The sequence below is a fragment of the Mustela nigripes genome, chromosome 3, assembly GCF_022355385.1.
Source record: "Mustela nigripes isolate SB6536 chromosome 3, MUSNIG.SB6536, whole genome shotgun sequence".
Lineage (NCBI taxonomy): Eukaryota > Metazoa > Chordata > Mammalia > Carnivora > Mustelidae > Mustela > Mustela nigripes.
Window position 1 is genome coordinate 95114034 of NC_081559.1, and position 20756 is coordinate 95134789.

Below are 20756 nucleotides of genomic sequence, written 5' to 3' on the forward strand. Positions count from 1 at the left end.
ACAGACGCCAGCAGTCGGATCAGCACAAGGAGGGATGGACAAGCTGGCAGACCTTTCCTACGATGCCTGCAGTCACCTGTGGAGCCCAATGTAGTTGGGACGGCAAGATTTTTAAAAGCATCCCAGTAGGGTGACCCACTGTCCCAACTTTCCTGGGATCAAGAGGGCTTCCCAGATTTTTCAGTGCTAAAACCAGGAATATCCTCTGCACACCAGAACAAGTTGGTCTCCCTAGCCCTGGAGATTGTAACATGCAGGCTGAGTGAAGGTCATGCTGAAGAAAGCACACGGCAAAGATGGGCAATGCACAACTCTGTTATCCTTGCTTAGGACCAAAGTCCCTTAAAGGCAGTGCTAACACTGAACAATTCTTTCGTCTGCCTTAATATGACAATATTTTGCACACCAAGCCTCTTCCTAATGCTTCCCACTATTATGGTGCCTCTCGAAAGGTTCCATAGTCACGCCCTCAGTAATAATTTCTGAATGCGAAAGGGAGTTTATAGTTGAACAGACATAGCTGCAGGCACATATACGAACAGATATTTCCCACTTTCCAAGCAAAGATCTCAGGGTCCTTTTATACAGATGCTGTTCGGGGTTGACTTTGACACTGGGTTTAGATACTCCATCATGGGACAATTTATTGCAAGGCATGGTCGCTCTAAGTGCCATGTATATTTCTCCAAGACTTGAAGAAGATGAATAATATGCTGGTAGTTGGGTTTCCAAAGTCTACATGCATAATAAAATAAAACAAGTAGTCTTTAATCTAAAATATGATATGGTGTAACCAGGTGTAGAAGCCATCCTTTGGGTCACCTTTAGATTCTTCTGTAGTGGCCTTGCAGTGTTGTGGTTAAGAGCACTGTCCTGCGAGCTCCACAACTGGGGTCGTTGGCAATTGTTTTTAGCCTGAACCTCTGTTTCCTTATGTTTAAGATGGGGATGCTGATAATCCCCCCGCTTTCTAGGATTGTGAGTATTAAGTGGACCCAGATTGGGAGTGTTCCTAGGACTCATGACCCTCAGCGGTGGCTCCAGTGGGAGTCACTGTGAGTTTTAGGCCTGTGGAGGCTCTTCTTGCTTGATTTGTTTCTTTTAGTTTCTTGGCTTTTCTTCTCTTACCTGTGTATATTTCTAGGACTAGGGAATCCAAATTTACTGAAAATGTAAAAAGGAACAATAAGAAGAAAAAAAAAAAAGGCATCTCAACTTACCTTTCACCAGTCAAGTTATATATGTCTACATGCTCTTACCCAAATGTGCCCTTCTAAAATGTCCCAGTGGAAGACTGATAATTTGAAAATTTCAGATTTCACGAAATTTCCAAAACTTAAATTCTTACATATACTAAAAATATGTTTTGGTAAAAGCCAGTGAAATAAGCTTAAGATTAGAATATTCGTTTAATTCTTGCCATTGTCTTTTTTTCTTACCATTGTTGTGAACATCGCTCTTTTGATGACCATATTCAAGCTTCCAAGTTACCTCATGCACTTTGTCTTTCCATGGTCTCTATTCTGCCATGGGCATTTATAGTTCAAGGTTAGGGTGCCTACCTCCCAGACTCCAGACTTCTTATCTCCCCCTATCCTCCTGCTGCTTTGTTTTAGCTTTTTTTTTTTTTTTTTAATAGAATTTATTTTTTAGGGCAGTTTTAGATTTGCAGAAAACTTGAGAGGATGGTACAGAGAGTTCCCGTAAATGCTGCCCCCAATTTCCCCTATTATTTCCTTTTTAAGATTTAATTTATTTGTCACAGAGAGAGAGCACAAGCAGGAGGAGTACAAGCAGGGATGCCCGATGCAGGGCTCCATCCTAGGACCCTGGGATCATGACCTGAGCAGAAGGCAGATGCTGAACGGACTAAGCCACCCAGGCGCCCCCAGTTCCCCCTATTATTGACATCTTACATTATTGTGGTACATTTGTTCCAACTAATGCACAATCGTTGACACATTATTATGAACTGAGGTCCATGCTTTAGTCAGATATCCTTAATTTTTACCCAATGTTATTTTGCTGTTCTGGGATATCTTCTAGAACACCATGTTACATTTAGATGTGTCTTCTTATGCTCTTTTGGGCTGTAATAACTAAAGCTGCTTTTTTAGAACAATTATTTTGTATGACTATTGTGATCATGAAATGGATTTCATAGGTAATAACTACACACGAAAACATCAATATAATGACTTAATTATAATAAGGGGAGTAAAAGTAAAGCCAAAAATACCTAGTATATATTTGCTTTTATAAATGCTTAGTTAGAATTGCCTCAGAAGTCAAAAAGAAGTGATCAGGTGTAGAAGTTTATAATGTAAGAGAAGACGAGACTCGGGAATGCAATATACTCTTTATTTTTGACATTTTGAAATAAGAGCTAAATAAGAATCCTCATGTACACATATGGAGTTACGGGGTCTGGGGCAGTTATACATTCGGCAGGGAAAGATGTGTTGATTGCTGATTCAGATGCCATGAAAGGAACTGGCTTCAGTGTCCTGATTTTCCACAGCAGTGAACAAAGAGCTATCTATCCTGGACTTTGTGGTTGCATTTACAGAAAACTCAGTGTGGTGCAAAATATTTTGTGTTTACACCTAAAACAGAGTTAGGATTCTAATATAATTAGGAGCACATTTTAATTAACCCAGATGACCAGCCTGACATATAAAAGCCATGTGGGACACAAACAGTCTTCATTGTGCAGCAAATTTCTGTGCAGGGCAGGACCTCCATATCCCTGACCCTCCCCCACTAAATGCCAGTGGCCCAGCTCCGCCCATCCCTGGGATAACAAATTAAAGCACCTGCAAGTTCCAAAATATCCCCTAGGGGGCGGTACCACGGTGGGCTGCAGTGCTAGAGCTCAAATCGGAGACTTACCTTGATTTCTTCCTTTGTGAAATGAGGATAGTTTTTGTTGAGTAACAAAGACAATGCACGTAAAAGTTAGCAAGGTGCTTGGTACACAGTATGTCCTCCAAGAATGGAAGCTAATGTTACCTCCCGGTCAATCGGCAGAGATTGTTTGGGGGAGAGCCGTGTCCTTGGCATCCAGATAGATGTGGATGAGTGAAAACGGGCATCACACAAGCACCAGAGTCTTTGCCTCATGAAATGAGCAGTGAATTATTGAACAGTTATAGTTCACAAAAAAAGAGTGCCCAGAAGGAGCTGGAGTCAGAGAAATCTTTCTGGAGGAGACAAGAATGGCTTACTGAACAAGGGCAGCTGGAACTTGAAGGAAAATGTATTTATTTCATGAATAATAAATAACTCCTAGATTCTTACTTCTTCATGTGTGGTCTTCAGATCAGCAACTCAGCAGCATCTGGAGGCTTGTAAGAAATCTCAGCCTCTATTTCAGACCTACTGAGTTAGAATCTGCATTTTAACAAGAATCCCAGGCGTGCATCTGCATATTCACATTTCAGAAGTGCTGGAGTAGAGAATTGGTCAAGGGACCAGAGGAAAGAACAATGACTCTTGCTCCTTTGTGGAGAGAACCACAAACCTTGGGTGTGGGGAAGATAGAAAGACAGACGAGCACGGGTGTGTGGATGCATGCAGGGGCAGAGCTAGACAGTCCACATAATGGAGAGCAGTTAGGTAGTGAGAATTACAAATGTGCTCCCAGAACAACCTACGTCAAAATATGTATGTGTGTGTGATATTCAAATGCAGATTCCTAGCCAGACATCAGAATCTACTGAATTAGATTCTTGAAGAGCTGTAAATAATTAGCATTTAAACAAATAACTTCCCAAATGATTATTAGAATAGGAAGGGAGCTTAAAAAAATATCCAAACCAAGTTCCCAGACTATAACAATTTAATTATCTATGATATCAAATTTCTAGCAGGGGCAGAGCCCTAGGTATTTCTTGTCCTAAAGGTCCCCAGGTCATTCTAATGTTTGAGCCATTGACAGAGGAATCAATTGGGATAATGGGGTAAGGGTAAGGGGTCTGCAATATCTGAAGGATGTCTACGACTGTCTACCTCCGAGGACAGAATCAGGACCGGTAGGTAGAAATTTTCATTGTTTTATTCAAATAATTGTAGCAATTTTCCTTCTCTTCATTTTTTTCCTCCCCGCCCCCCCTTCTCTCATTTTCCCTAGCAAGAACGCGCATTTAAAATGATCTAGCCCTCCAGCTCTGAGTTTGTAATTAAAGAAATTAGGATCAGAAAGGTAAAGTGAATTGGCCAAGGTGACCGAAGATCTCATCCCAATATGACAACGCAAAATAAAATGAGATCTTTTGCCCATTATTAGTGTCCATGGCACCTCAAAGGCATTTAAATTGGACTCTGAATTTGGTGGTAGGCAAAGTGAGAATGAGAAAGGAAGTAGTTACTCAAAAAAGGGTGCTCCAATAAAGTAGGCAGGCTTTAAACGAGGAACTGATATTTTAAGGTCTCATTAAATTTGAAGACTGATAGCTGTCTAAAGATGAAATCTAAACGCTGGACTTTGGATGTTGATACCGTTAAATTCAAGCTTAGTCTGATAAACGGCCGGTTCTCCCGCTTCTGCACCTCCTGGAGCTCCGAGAGAGCGGGCGTGGGCCCTGGCGTGAACTAGGTGGTTATCTCGCTTTGCCCGACTAGCTCCGCGCGGTCAAAGCAGGGACAGTCGGCTGCTCTGGGACAGCCAGGGGAAGCTTCTCGTAGGAGGCAGGCTTCCATCCGAGTCCTGAAGAAGTGTCAACATTTGGATACTCAGAGGGCAAGTAGCGAGCTGGCAGGGGAGTAGCCGGGACAAAGGCCCAGGGAGAGTCGCAATGGGGGAACCTTGACGTCCAAACATCTAGAGCTACCAGTGGTTCCAAGGTTACCTGGTCCCCTTAAGTTGGTGCTAGAGAGAAAAATTAGGAGGGGAATGAATCAAAGCTCCTAGAAGGCCGGAGCCGGGAGGTCTTGGCGACAGGTGAACCTCGTTTTCCCGGGATAGGCGGTGAGGCTGGTAGCCCAGCTGGAGACCCTGCACCGCCTCTGAAGCCCACGCAGCTCCAGAGGAGAAAGATGTCAAATTAGGGTGCTGCCTGCTCTCTCCTGCCGGAGCGCGGCCACTGCCTTCCCGGACGGCAGAAATCCGGTCCGAGCGTGTCCCCTCCGGACCCCATCCCGCAGCGCGGGTGGGGCAGGTCTCCCGTCACACCCTCTTCAGGCCGCCAGCCGTTCCCGCGAGCCGCCGGGCGTCTGGCCTGGCCGGATCCCTCCCTACCTCCCCACCGGCCTCCCGGAGCGGGCTCGGGCGCCGGGGCCTCGGGGCGGGTCCCTGCCGCCGGCACCTGCCCCGTGGGCGGAGCGCGGCGGCGACAGTGCGGCCCCAAACCTCTGCCTCCTGCCGCGGGAGCCGTGCGGCTCCTCCACACCCCCGCCCAGCTTGCTGCCGGCGCACCTCAGCTCCTCGGCACCCTCCCTCTCCCTCCCTCCCTCTCCAGCGGTCCGTCCGTCCCTCTGCCCGCTCCGAGTCGCGGCGCCTCGCACTTCTGACTCAAGTCCTCGCCGCGTTCGTCGCCGCCGCCCGGAACCGCCGCCCCGCGCCATGGAGCCGGCCGCGGGCAGCGAGCGCCGCAGCCCCTCGGGCCCCGCGGTCCCGGCGCCGCCCCGGGGCCACGCGCCCTTGGCAGCCGCCCCCGGCCCGGGCCCGCAGAGCAACCCAGCTCGCGAGCCACCCAAGCCCGAAGAGGAGCGGCAGCTGCGGATCAGCGAGAGCGGCCAGTTCAGCGACGGGCTGGAGGATCGAGGTGAGCGCACGCCGCCCGGCAGCCTCCCCGGCGCGGCCCCTTTCCCCGGCCGGCCGGTGCGGTGAGGAGCCGCTGCTCCCGGCCCGCCTCTACCCATTCTCAGGTTGGCGGGGCGCGGGGCTCGGCGTCTCGGGGCGCTCGGGGACGCGGGGCCCGGACTTACCCCGCGAGGGCGCCGAGAGCCGAGGGCGGCAGCCCCACCTCCTGAAGTCGGCGCCGCTTGGGCAGCCGCTCCTTCCCGGGAGCGGGAGAGCCCGGCAGCCTCCGGACCGACCTCGCACGGGCCCGGGCTCTCCTCTTGGCTAGCTCCGGCCCTCCAGCGCCCAGTGGAAAAGTTTGCGGGAGGCGTTTTTTTGCTTTTGGAGCCCAGTGCTCCCGGGGGAGTGCCAGCCCTGCTCAGCTAGGAGGGACCTGAGCTCAATGTGCCCTCTTTCTAAGTCCTCTCCGACCCCCGGCGGCCGGCTCCCCGGGAGAACTTCCTTCTGCGGGTTTAGCCTCGCGGAGTCGGTGGGTGGTCGGCTCGGCGAGGGAAGACCGGCGGCCCCCGACTCTCACTCATAGGGCACCTAGTTTACCATAGGTCATTGCCCTGCTGGTTGGTGATGCGGGCAGAGGACTGGGGCAGTCGAGTTTGGACCACCAACCTCCTCTGAATGGATGCCACCGAAACCTGGTGGTTCCCTGCACACGACTTCAGCCCCTTCAGAATCCCCCCAAGGCACTGGTCTGGAATCCTGCAAACGTCCCTTTCCTGGGAGGCCAACCCCCTACCTTCCAACACACAGACGATAACCCCCTTTGAGATGCCCGCAAGAAACGGGAGAGACTCCGTTGTTCATTCTCGTGCCTCTCTCCTCCTACATCCCTCTTTCCCTCCCTGCCTCGTTTCCTTTTGGTTTGCAGGGATCCGTGTTCTTGGCCACATCCATACATTTTCTGCTGTTTTCTGAATCTAAATTCAGATCGGCCCCCTCAAAAAGACTCCGTGTTTGGGCTAAAGCCCGTTAGTGGCCGAAGCGGGATTCTTGCAGCCAGGCCCTTCTTGGGGAGCCGGCTCATCGCCACTCCACCCCCTTTTCTTGGAAGCCTTATTTTGTTGGCTGTGGCGGATTTTTATATTTCAGTCTTAGCAGGTTTTCAGTCCTATTCTTAGTATCTCCTGTACATTTTTATTCCGGTTTAGCGTTCGGATGCACGATCTCTTTGCTCATAGAAATTTTAAACTGTAGCATGTGAAATAGAATGACATGGAAACAGCAATCCCGGAGACTCTGCAGGGATTGCACAGGGGGGGAACTGGAGCTCCTCCAGTTGCAACGAGTTCTGCACCTATGTTGCAGTTTCTCCTCCTGTTCCAACAGAACTAGATACTGTTACAGAGCTGATGATGGGTGGCATCCAAGCACCCCCACGGAATCCATCACTTTTATTCTAGGTCATGTGAATTACCTTTTCCTCTGCAACTAATACTGTAGGACTCAAGAATTTTGTATTGAAGAAAGACCGAACTCTGGGCTGAGCTTATTTTTGTAGCATTGCAGGTCATTTGTCAAAGCTGGCCTATTTCTCCCCACCCCACAAAAGGACAGGAGGGGAGAAAGTGCTAGGGGGAGTTAATATTTAGCATCATTTTGTAGCTTCGTGCTCAAGTGTAAAAAGCCCTTCTGAATTAATTCTTAGGGTCATTTTTCATTGGTCAACTGAATTTCATTTTCCATTATATGATAGCATGAAAGCATTCACTGTTCATGAACGATCCCTGTGTGAAAGCATCGCATATCACACACAGCCTCTCTGTTAGCGTGAACCCTGTCCTCCAAAGAACCCAGCGCCATGTGGTATTGAAAGCTGAAAGTCAGTGTGACATTCTTTTGTTTGACTTATTGCTGACAGCAAAGAGTTAATGATGAATGGATCATTTTCGTTAAATAGATCAGATTACCTGGGGAGGTTTATTACAATATTTTGTGTTTGTGTTGTTTTTTCTTATGGGGCTGCATCTTTCCCATATTGATTTTTGAATCCCTTGGGAACAGTTCGATTGCAGCTACCTTTTTCCTAATGGTGAGAGGATTTGGGGAGGAAGAAGCTAAAGCAGTTGCCTGCTCTGCGTCTCTCCATCATGCCTGGCTTGCTTTTTTTCTAGGCCTCAATACCTATAGCATTTGTGGGGGTCCGTGCCCTGGATGTGTGTCTATATTTGGCCTTCTTTCTTGTCCTCACTTCCTTTTGAGCTATTAGAGCTGGTTACGGACTGCGTCTAACTCCCGTCAAATGCTTGCCTTATCTAGTGTTTTAGGACTTTAGAGGTATTTTCCCCTTAGAAGTGAAGGGGGCTGCTTCCTAGAAACCTAACTAGCTGATAGTGCAGTGCCATTTGGCTGAGCCTTGTAGTCAGGGAGCAAGAGTCCTGTGGTCTGAGACTTTCAGGGATTAACACCCACAAAATAGGCCAAGTTTGTCTTGGGTGTTTCCACTTCTTCCCTTAATATCCTCTCTTCTCCTCACAGGTGTTTTCCCATCATTCTGCCCCAAGCCCCTCAAGTTGACTTAGAGTGTTACATGCTTCTGCATTTCTTGCTACCAACCTACCTAATGAATATTGCCCTTCCTTCAGAAGATCCAAGTGTGGCGATTAGGAGAAAGCAATTAGAACTAATTCATACTAGAATGGGAATGACGGATGGCTTCAACTTAACTGCATATATTTGCATTTCTCCCTCTACCCAAACAATGAGTTATCAGTCTTTCATTCCTACAACCCTTACGCTTACTAATGTTAGGCCCAGATTACAAATAGATGGAATTGGAGTAAAATTAGAAATCTGAATGTGGAGGCCAACTTTGTTGAGAAAGGGACATAGCCCTACATGCGAATGTGCAGCCTTCCTTAGCTTCTCTAGGCTGGGCTACCTTCTACTTCTGAAGCACAGCTTCCTGAAAACTTGAGGACTTCTCATCATTGCTTGTGGGTGTGTGTGCAGCTCCATGTGGAGGCGAAGGTAGAGGCACCTGTATGTGGACCATTCATTTATGAGTCTTTGTAGGTTGTCGTGCTTCCCTTTGAGGAGGGGGATCTTTTTCCATTCTTGGTATCAGCTATACTTTTAGGAAGGAAAACCTGTAGGAAATAAGCAAAGGCTGGACCTATATGGGAAAGTTCCTGCCTTCTTGGATGGTCTTCCCATTACATTTACTCTAGTTTTTTAAATTTAAAACCTCCTATGGGGGAGACATGCACACACACGATCAGATGTGGGTAAGAACCACCAGTCCTGCTGCTTAGAGGACTCAGGTATCCTGTTAGCAGGGCAGTCGAGCCTATGCAAGTGGACATCCCAGACTCCTTCCTGAGTGTGCTGGTCCACTGTGGGGTGAGGCAAACAGTGGTCTGTGTGGTCAGGACCATATCACTATAAACAGCTGGCTTTGGAAGGAAAAATAATTGTTATGTGGTGGAATGAAAAACCCAGATCATTGTCCTTTCTCGTGGAAAATGAAATCTGCTTCTGAAAGGAACCTTGTTTTTACCCCCAGTGGATAAACCTCTTGTGATTGTTGGTGTCAAAATACGCAGCAAATGAGCTGCTTATTTGAGTCAGTACTGATGTGTTACAGCTTCACTTCTCCTGAAAATCAATTGGCCAGAATGAAAAGGAAGATTTTTATATCATTTGGGAAAAAGGAAACAAATGATTGGGAGAGTGTAGGACCTGCTCCCTCTAGGTTGGCTTAAACAGGAGATAAGGTGATTGTTATTGAAGGGGTGTTGTTTGGTGGCTAGGGAAAAAATAGACAAAGGAATAAAAACAGGCCGGTGAAGGGATTTTAATTTGAAATGATGTGTACTGAAGGCAGAATTTGAGGAGAGAAGGTTTATCTTTTTTCATCCAAGTGCATTTATTAAGGAAGGTTTGGGGAGATTTTTACAGTGAGGTGATGGAGAGGTGTTTAGACCTACCTTTTGCACGCTGCTCTACATTCTGATCCCATGCAAATCTACAGGTTTTGATTATTTAAAAATCTCCGGGCCATAGACTGGGTTCGCTTAGCACCTTCCTGGAAGTTTCCTCTTGCTTCCTTGAGGACTTGTTGAGGTCGCTTGGATCTGGGTAGTGAATGAAATGGAGAAATTTTACCAGGGTCTTTTATAATTTTGGAAGAGGATGTAGTTTTCAGGCCAGAGGCTGAGCAGGGTGCCCAGCTGGTTAAGTGGGATGGTGTCTTTTACACCATGTGCCAGCTGTGAGATGTTGCACGCTGTTTTACCAATGGGTACCTAAGCTCGGACAACCAGTTTCTTCACCATCTGGAGCTGTCGTGATGAAGCTGCTCCACCCCTGAAAGGTATGTCCTAGGCTGTTTAGCTCAAGGTGGTGTCACAAACTCCTGTCAATGGAGAATGCATGAGAATTTGGTCTTTCCTGCAACAAAGAGACGCTGTCTATGATCTGTTTTTGAAGGAGAGGAAAAAATAGAAATCAGGGTCATGCTGAAGATGTTTTGACCCTTCACCCAAAGCAAATGGAGCTTGGGCATCACCTCTAAGACCTCATGAATTTCAGTTGGTGCCAGGGACCCTTGGTGTTGAAAGCATCAGAGACAAAAATCAAACCTTCCTGACACGGGGCCAGCCCAGAAAGCTGTGCCCAGTTTGAGTAGGTTTACCTGACTTGAACAGTCTGAGAACTGTTTGCCTCATGAGTGGTATAGAGCAATACATACTACAGAACAGAAAGGTAGGAAGAAAACAGGGCCTACAATGGAGGTCTGGTGGCTATTGTTGGTTGCGATTGAAGAGAAGTCCTTCTCTTCCTGTTAATTGTTGAGGAGGGCAATGAGGCTGTTTGCCTTCAGGGACTCATGGCTTTGGGCGAAGGCTCTTTGACCAAGTTGTGGGCACTGCCTGTGGGATCAGTGCAGATCAGTGCCTGTGGCTGAGGAGCCCACAGGCCCAGCTCAATATGGGCTCATTGTGCTGTTTTCCTAATGAAAGGGGCTTGCTAGAGCAAGACCTACATAGCTGACTACATTCTGGGGCTCACGGGTCCAGGTCCAGTGAGTGGGTCTGTGGGGTCTTTCTAGAGAGGACGACTGCTGTTAGCCTGCAGGCATACTTGCCCATGTTGCTAGAGCCTGTGATTTGGCAAGAGATGCCAGAAAGCCTGATTTCCAAGTGAACCCTCCTAATTGTTAAAACACAGTGTGGGCCAAACAAAACACATCTTGGCCCACGGGCTGTCAGTTTGCAGTCCTTGGATAAGAACGTGTAGCTCTGGCTGTGGGTTTCTTAATAAGGAAATGTCTAACTTCCTTTTCTCCTTGTTTTTGTCAGGCTTACTAGAAAGCAGCACTCGCCTGAAGCCTCACGAGGCCCAGAACTACAGAAAGAAGGCGTTGTGGGTCTCCTGGTTCTCCATTATTGTCACCCTGGCCCTGGCCGTGGCTGCCTTCAGTAAGTATGCGGAGTCCTGCTGCTCCATACGGGCTGCTGTTGTCTGGTTTATTCTCTCACTCCTGTACAATCCGCTTTTGCTTTCAGTTGACTATTATTGATGGGAAAATTTTTTTTTAGATGATGGGAGAGTCAGGGTACTTATAAATTAGTAAAATGGCTTCTCTCCTCTGCAGAGGGAAGAGGTGGGTTAAGAAGAAACGAAGAGGGATCCTGGGAGCTTTGGCTTTCATCAGTATGCGGGTTTGTGGAGGGAGATTCTGGCTGCTAGTTGAATAGGGAAAATATTCTCTTGGTGGATGCCTTCAGCTTGGGCTGACATGTGACAAATCTATATCCTTGAGATTTGCATTTTGAGCTTAATGCAACCAGATGAGTGCAATATTGCAGTACATGCTCCCCTCCCCCCCGCCCCACCCCCTCCCATGCCGGCTGTGTAAGGTTTGGATGCAAATCATGTGTACATTTTAATGAAAGAGGAATGGGAGGGTCCTCCATCAAGTTTTCAGTGACAAGGGAAACAAAAATGTTTATGACAATCAAGAAAAGCTAAGATAACCGAACATTTTGTGCCTATGTATAATCTATTTACTGTTTATGGATAATCCTGTTTAGGTGTTAGGAAGCCCTCTGACATGCATTTTCTCAGCTAACATTTGCAGCCTAAAGAAATGTGCATATGCTATTTATTCTTATTAAACGCAAGATGGTTTCTAAGCTTAAGCGAGGACATTAAGCTTTATCTCAACCTCGGTAGAAACCACCGTAGGTTTTTTCCTTTTTTTTTATTTTTTTATTTTTTATGCTGGGGTAAAGAGGAATGTATTTGGGGCATGTTGTGATTAATTTTTTACTTTGCCAGGAAGATCTATATTCTTAGTGATAAGAATCATGCCAGATGTCTCATGTGGCATCCCTCAGAGTGGGAGAAGAAAGGGCTGTCTGCTGGAAGATGCTACTCTGTGTGTGTTGAAAATTCTATTCTGTGCAGTTAGACCTGCTGCTGGAAGTTGGTATTGGCTCCCAAGAGGGAATATTAGAATTTGACCAAATGCTCCCTGCAAAACTAGGCATATATTACTTGGCAAAATTTATATTGGAAACACTGTGCTATATTGTGGCTCTAGAAAAAAGCCAAACATTTAGAAGTAGTGGGTAATGCATTTCAGAGTATAAACATTTACCAGTGAGCCAGAAATCTAATCAAGAGAATTCTGATTCCTGAAAATAGCTCTTCCTGCCTCTTGCCTCCTCTTCTTCAGCTGAAACAAGAATAACGAATCTGATTGATGTCCCTGGAGGGTAATTCAGTTGTGGTGGCTGGTGGTGGGCCCTGGATCAGACACCATCATTAACATATGTAAAGAAAGAGGCATGGAATGAGGGGTGGTGATTTACCAACTGAATAATAGTTACTCAGACATGTCCTCGTGCCTGATAGAGCTGTTTTGATTTTATCGTGTGGGTGTTTGAATGAGGACACAAATGTGAAGAAATACGGAACAAATCTTTCCTTTGGGAGAATAAGTCTATATTTGACGTACTTAATCTCCTAATAGGGAAAAATTAGGAGAAAATGTTGGTTTCATATGTTATGCCTGATCAGTTGGGTTATTTTGAAAATTTTGTTCTCTTTCCTTTAATAGGAAAAGCCTGTTGCATAATGCATATGGAATTAGAATGTTTTCTTTCTTTTAAAATGATTTTACACCTCTAGTGAGTATTTGATTTAAATCCTCTAAATTCTTGCCTATAGAATGTTGGCATTGGCCTATAATATCATGATTTGTGTTACTTTCTGTAATATAATTTGTTCCCAAGTTGGTTTCAAGTTAAACCAAAAAAATGTAGAAGAGTTCTGTTTTCCCCTACTTTAACTATGGAGTAGCTTTTGTGTGTGTGTGTGTGTGTGTGTGTGTGTGTGCGCGCGCGCTTGCACACACGCACACACGCTTTTGTTTGTATTTTATGGTTTTTTTAAAGATTTTATTTATTTATTTGACAGACAGATTACAAGTAGGCAGAGAGGCAGGCAGAGAGAGAGAGGAGGAAGCAGGCTCCCTACTGAGCAGAGAGCCGGATGCAGGACTTGATCGCAGGACCCTGAGATCATGACCTGAGTGGAAGGTAGAGACTTAACCCACTGAGCCACCCAGGCGCCCTGTATTTTATGTTTTAAACCTTTGTGGTGGTCTCTGGTTGTGTTGTTTAAGGTTGTCCTGTTTACCTTTTAGGTTCCTAAATGCATTTGTAATATGAATGATTTAAAACCCTTTTTAAAGTGTCATTTACATATTGGCAGACTTTTGTGCAATCTTTTTCATAGTTTTAAATGGAAAGAGAAATAAGGATTAGGTAATATAAGCTGACTTTGAAATTAGGTTTAAATTAGTATCTAAAGGAAAATGGTATGCTTTCGAAATGGCAATAAATATGTTTTTTAAAAAATTGTCACAAGGATCCCCCAGTCGGAGATCTTCAGGGAGGTGGTTGATAGAGATGTGGGATGAAATGGGATAGGCTGGCGTGGTGAACTCCTGTGCCACCCAATGAAATGGTCAGGTTGGACCAGTTGGTCCTTTTAAAGAGAATTAATGTTGAATGACTGCCTGTGATGCTCTGATATAGCAGAGAAGTCTCTGCACTGTGTGTGTGTGTGTGTGTGTGTGTGTGTTGGTGGAGACCAATAATCATGGTGATTAGAAGATCATATTGATCATTACATCTTGCCGCTGCTAGAGGTAGACTCTGCAGGGAAGGAGGAGCATCCATCCTTGCATGGAATCAGTATGCAACATTATTGAATGAATGAACTGAGAGATTTAAAAAAATCAATTTCTTTCTTTCTTTCTTTCTTTCTTTCTTATTAGATGGAATGAAATTATTTATTAGAAAGAGATAAATTTGATCTAAAGGATTATTTAGGTACCAAGCTTAGAGCTCATGTATTTTTACAGATACCTGAAGAACTTTTGAGAGAATCTGATCATGCTCATGACCATTCTCTCGCGAAGGGCAGCGACTTGGAGCCGCCCCTGCTGGGGTCTGGTGGAATTCCTGTCTTCATCTCACCTGCCATCTTCTCTTTTATCATGGATGCTGATTTTTGCTGAAAAAAAAAATGCTGTTGTCTTTTTTTGTGTGTGTTTGGAAATGAGGGTAATGTATTATGTAAGTTTTAGGGATGCCACTTTTCTCAGTCAACTGGAAAAGTTCATATTCTTTACATAGGATGTATGTTGCAAATAAAGCCTTTCACCCTTCCACCTTCTGCAAGCTTCTAGGTAATCAGGTATGCTGTGTTTTCTCAGATTAGCAATTCTTAAGAGACACAATGACAAAACTAGCTTTGGTCAGTATAACTGAGTTGTCTGTGATAAACCACTTGTGTATATAACTCTGGTTGACAGTCAATGTCTAGTATAGTCTGAAAAATTTAAGTGAACTTTCAAGTTTGTGACTTGAAGGTGTTTTGGAAAGGATGTGTGCTTTGAAAGAGGTATAAACCACTTCTGATAATCCTTGGTAATATAGAGATTTTGGACCTGCTAAAAATGCTGATATAAAAGCAGATGGTAATACATCTTGAATATTGCAGAGAGAGCCCTAGTTTGGTTTTAAAATTGGTTCTGTTTATAATCGGTAGGCAGCATAGAAAATGGCAATCATGTTATGAACAAACCTTAAAAAAAGTCTATTTTAATACATCTAGAAAGAGAACAGAAATTCTGTTTCAAAACTCAGGGTTTTGACATTATTAATGTCTTCGTTAGAATGATTTAGGAAAATGCATTCTTTTTTGAGGTGTGAATGAGTGCAAGTTAATTTTTAGTCACTCAATACATGTTCTGTGGGAAATGAAGATATATTTGAAATATACTCAGGGGACAGAAAACCTTTCTTAAGATACATAGCTCCGTTAAATAAAAAAGTACTCCAAACTAAGATCTCAGAAAAAGCTCATTCAATAGATAGTGAATCAATAGATTTAAGAATTAGAAATTTTTTTTTGAAAAGGGTGATTTTCTTTTTGAATATGGTGATTTAAAAAAGAATATATTTGATTTTAGCATAAACTCTTGTCCCTTAAAAATGATAAAATATATATAGTTCTTTATTTTAAAATTGTGAGGCCAGGAGTTGAGAGCTGGATAAAATCACACCCATCTTCTATAAGCTTGATAGTGTGTGTGTGTGAGAACTTTTTTAGGTAGTCTCTCAATTTTGGCATATTGTGAGATGGGAGGGTTGACATCCTCTGGTGGTTTCTGGTGCCCTAAGAGTAACATCTGAATAGTGACAGTGTCCAAAAAGGTCAGGCCTGACCTGTGTGCCCCCCCCGCCCCCAACTTTTCTCAGACACCCCAACTTTTCCTCAGGACTGGAGAGGGTGTCTTTCGGCCAAGCTCATCTTCTCACAGATCTCCATGTGGTTGACCCCTCTGGAGCCTTACAACCATGCTGACTAGACCCCCCACCCCCCAACCCCCAGCCTGGTTTTATCCATCACACTGTGATTCCTTCACAGTTTTTCTCATTCTGCCGCACCTCTGTTAGATGATGGTGTGTGTGAGGCCCTAGTCTTATGTGCTGTGTCCCTTAGACACACCCTTGACATTCTGCTTGGAGATTAATCCTTTGTGTTGTTTGCTGGTCTTTCTTTGGATTGATAAAAACAGTATATGCTCATTATAGAAGTTCATGAGACCAGAGATACGATTGCAAATCTCTGTCCCATTCTAAATTCATTCTTTCCCAATTCCTGGTCCTGTGGACAAGCTTTGATGCTGGTGCCTCATGTCTCCTTCAGGATATGGTCTGTGCACTTCCAAGCCTGGGGTTACACACCTTATGGTTGCTACTTAGGTTAGGCATGATGTCTTATCCTTGTTGGTCTTTGAATTAGCATGGGCCTCTTCACTGGCTGCTGTTTTCACAGTTTTGTGTGAAGTGGATTTGATGTGGAGAACCTTCAGGAACAACTTCCCAACCACCGTCTGGCTGCTGCTGCTGAGGCGGGTGACGTGTTGAGGGGGATGTGGGCAGGAAGTTTGTGAGCCACATCCTGGGGGTGTTCAGTGGGATAACTTGCTTCTGTAAGCATGCTGTGAATGATAACTAGGGATGCTGCTTCTGAGGAGTGGAAACCAGGAGGGGAGAATAGGCCGAAACGTGGCTGGGAACCTCATCCTGACAGTGCTCCCTGCCTCTAGGTTCCTCCTTCATATGCTCATGCTCATGTCATCAAGGACTCTGTGCCTTGTCACCACTGCCACCCACACACTGCTAGCTCAAAGAGGGCACAAAGAATATAGAATGGCATTTTAGTCAGGTCCCTTTGCTTTCTGTGAGGCCCCTGGTGGTCTTGGCCCCTCCTTCCTGGCTGGACACCTCCATCACAGAGCTTACTGCCCGTCCAGCCCATAAATGCTCCTTGTCGTTCCCCACACCCTGCGTCCTGCTCTGCCCTTGGCCTCAGATGCTCTTTGTTCCTGACAACCCCCTTTTGTTGCCTGGCTCAATTTTACTTACCCCTCAACGTTGAGATGAAGGGTCTGCCTCTTCCAGGAAGCCTTCCCTGGGCTTCTGAGCTGATAGAAATGACCCTTGGTTCCAGTAGTCCCATGAGCACCCATAATCAGAAACTTAACACAATACTTAAATCACTGAATTACTGCTTGGCAATAACATACCCTGCTCCGAGGCAGAGCCTCTGTCTTCTCCGGTCTGGATTCTCAGCCCCTAACATGGTTGGCACTCAGCTATCGGGTGGGCTGGCGTCATTTTTGACATCTCCCTGCTGAGGCCACCATGGCTGCCACAGACTGAGAATGTACGTTTGCAGGCAAAGATCCCAGAAAAAGGAATAGTGACTTTTTCAAGTGAATGGAAACAAAAGGGAAACTGCAAGAGGGACATCTTCAACTTCGTAAATGGTTGGGATGCCAGAGCCCGTTGTCTCCCCCTCCTCCTCTTCCCTCCCTGCCTCCCCAGGCCTCCAGCTCCTCTTGGATGGAAGTGCCTCCCTTGCAGCTGTTAGGAAAGCACAACTTCCCCAGACCCCAGGCTCACAATGAGCTGCTGTGTCGTTGTTTTGAGCTGGGAGTGGACGAGGGGGGTCTCTGCAGCTGCCTACATGTTCTGCCCCCCTTTTCTCTGTACACTGTACACAGCATTGAATTAAAGTGTGGCCAGAGTCATTAGTCTGAGGCTATCCTTGTCACATAGCTGTGGCAGGGTCTCCGGGGAGCTGGGCTGTGGACCCCAGCTGGACTCAATAGGCCCAGTGGTTCCATGCCCCACCTTGCAGAGGCCTTGGGTTCTGCTGGGCTACAGCCAATGCTCTGGGGGAAATTTGAGAGGGCTTTCCCTGCTGCCCTGAGTGGCTCTTCAGGCATAGTGGTGAGCCACTTGGACGTGAAGAGGTTTTCTGGTCTGCTTGTACTCCAAGGCTGTGGCGTTGTGCTCTGGGAAGTGCATCTTGGAATGTGAATTTCTGGTGTAGCTGCTCAGGACAAGAGGTTATTTTCTGGTCCCTTGTCTCTGAGGGCTGAAGTGCAGGCCTACTGAGGTTAGGAAATTCCAGGTGAAGCCAGAGCCAGGCAGAGAACCCTTTTGCTAACACTGCGCTCCCCACCTCCCTGTAAAGGAACCTGTTCCTCACTTTCCACCGTCTTCCACCATCTTCCATGAACTGCCTGTCGTTCCTTCCAGCCAGTGAATGTGTTTATCCAGTCCTTATCAAGTGCCTGCTGGCGAAGCACAGTCTGCTGTGCCTGGTGTCACAGAGGATGTTAGGAAGTGGGGCAATCCTCTGTCTCCTTCAAGAGTTCAGGTCTAAGGCGAAGATGAATCCTCTCAATGTCAGGACAAATGACAGGGCAGTGGGGTAGGATACATGATAACCTGAACCCTGCTCAACCCTCCTCCATTAGACATCTAAAGGGATCAAGAAAGGACATCACTTATCTGTTAGAGAAAGGACGATCTACAACCCCAGGAAACCTCTGCTCCCCAGAAAGGATGAGATGAAAATCAGAGCTGTCAGTGCAGAATGGGGTACTCTCCTGGGCTGAGAGGGCCTGAAGATTGCGGGACTCGGAGGCTTGAATTACAAGGTCACGTGAGGCTGGAACATAGTGGCAGAAGTTTGTTGAGACTGTCTTCACAAACTGTCACACAGAGGCTTAGACAATGGAAAATTACTTTCTAGGCAGGGGACCTCGACCAGTCCTTCGTGTGGGCTGCCCCAGGGAGAGGTATAACCTTGGGAGAAGGGTAACTTTGGAAGAGGCAGCTTCTCTCTGTAGAGGGTATTGGACAGTTGAGGAGAAGGACGGGGCTGTGGGCCGTCAACAGCCCTCACTTCTGATAGTTGGGGGAATGAGTGCCTAGGTCTTGAGGGGGATCCAGGAGGTAGGCCATGGCCTCCACTGTAGGAGTTCGTACTGCCCACTTTGCCTAGGAGCCCTCAAGCTGAGATACAGTGTGGATGTGGTCGAAGGTTGGAAATGCCTCTGGAGTGTCTGTAAGAAGCACGTGCAGAAACTCCCGCTCAGGCCCAGCACTGTCTCACGCATGGCCTAGCATGTCTCCAGCAAAGATGAGCTCCCAATCTAACCCTGGAAAGTTCCTGGGGGAAAGGGTGCAAGAGCCATTCCAGCAGCATGATCAGAAGTCCAATTCCAGACAACAGAATTACCTGACCAATCCACTCTCCCCTCTATTTCTCACTTGCCTTCCTTTCAACCACCATTTTACGTCTTCTAGTTGATTCTTTTATTTACTTGTACAGTTGTTTCTTGAATGACATGGATTTGAACTGCATGCAGATTTTTAAAAGCTAGAATACAGTACTGTAAATGCATTTTTCCTTATTATTGTCTTAACGTTTTTTTTTCCTCTAGCTTATTTTCTAAGATTATAGTATATAATATGTATAACATACAAAATATGTGTTAATCGACTGTTTTTATTAGTGGAAGGCTTCCGGTCAACAGGAGGCTATTAGTAATTACGTTTTGGGGGTATCAAAAGTTAGGAATGGGTTTTGTCTCTGTAGCAGGTCAGCATTCCTACCCACCCCACAAGTTGTTCAAGGGTCAACTGTTTATGTATAAATAACAAGCTTCTGGATTTTCACTTATTTTTATTTTTTAGTTTATTTTTTATTTTTTTATTTTTTTTTGGTTTTTAGCCATTTTTGACTTCCCGCCATGAAAAAAGATAATTTACTCTGCTCCCCTCTTCTTGGTCCCACACAAACACGTTGATTTCCTGAGCTTTTATCAGTACATACTAGTCCTACTTGCATTATTGTGACCATATTAGTCCTGCTTACTGAGACATATGGTGAGGAGTGCTTACTTCTTGCCTGCCCTATTTTTTATTTTCTCTGATTTTAATATCAGTTTTTTTGATCCCTATGTTTGGTTTTCTCTGAATCTGTTTCTTACTGAAGTCTAATTCCGCATTTCTCTTCCAACCTCAACTTCTTCATGGTATTTTCAGATGCGTGGATAACTCTGTCAGTTGCTTCTTGAAGAAGTCTCTTGGGGCGCCTGGGTGGCTCAGTGGGTTAAAGCCTGCCTTTGGCTCAGGTCATGGTCTCAGGGTCCTGGGATCGAGCCCCACATCGGGCTCTCTGCTTGGCGGGGAGCCTGCCTCCCCCTCTCTGCCTGCCTCTCTGTCTACTTGTGATCTCTGTCAAATAAATAAATAAATAAGGTCTTTTGGAGGAAAAAAGAAAAAAAAAAGAAGTCTCTTGAGAGCCAGGCGATGTCCTCAGATTCGTTCCAGTTTCCCTCTCTCCTTGGTGCACAGCTGTGTGCTAGGATTTCTCGCGATCCACCACCTCTTTGGCCATTCCCTTTATTTCTCTCCTCTGTTGAGTTTCCTGTCTCCTGGATACCAAGTTTTTCTCTTCTCTGGTTTGGAGGGAACATACCTTTTCCTAGCTCCCTGGGAAAGGGCACCTGGGAGGTGAAGCTTTCAAGCCTGAAATGTCGTTAATACATTCTGACACTTGATTGATGGCTAAATGGAATCTTCTCAGTAGGAGATAATGTTCCTTAAGAGTTTTAAAAGGTTTTGCCCCATTCTGTTCTTATTCCTGGTGTTAGTATGAAAGTCCTAAACTATCGTAAGTTCCAGTCCTTTGCCTGAGATTCTCTCTGGTGGGGTTAACAACAAGCATCCCCTGCCTTCATTTTCTGTGCGTTTGCTTCACTTTCTGGGAAGTGGACTCAACATTACATTCCTGCCTTTCTGTTAAACTTTCCATTTTTATTGTCAAGTTCTGTTTTAAATTGTCAGCGTGTTCCTTTTAAAAGTCACCCAACTCTTGTTTCATTGATCTTTTTTGGATCTCTTAAAAAAATCTAACCTTTCTGAGAAACTATTAGTGGTAGTTTAAAAGCCTCTTTCTATTTCTTCTGTTGTCTTCCTCCAAGATTCCCTCCTCCCAGTGTGCCGTAGGTTCATCATTCCTGTTAGGGAGGGATCCTGTGAGAAGCAGTCCTTGAGACTCCGCTCAG

At 45.7% G+C, this 20756-nt stretch overlaps 1 protein-coding gene across 1 annotated transcript in view; it reads left to right on the forward strand.

Annotated features, from left to right (window-relative positions):
* The first annotated feature begins 4908 nt into the window (after window positions 1–4908).
* The window catches only part of TMEM163 (transmembrane protein 163), a 223957-nt gene continuing 208109 nt past the window's right edge, over window positions 4909–20756 (forward strand). The window contains exons 1-2 of the mRNA XM_059394407.1: window positions 4909–5765; window positions 11101–11220. Of these exons, the coding sequence (XP_059250390.1) occupies window positions 5564–5765; window positions 11101–11220 (322 nt within the window). The 5' untranslated portion in view covers window positions 4909–5563. The remainder of the gene's footprint in view (window positions 5766–11100; window positions 11221–20756) is intronic.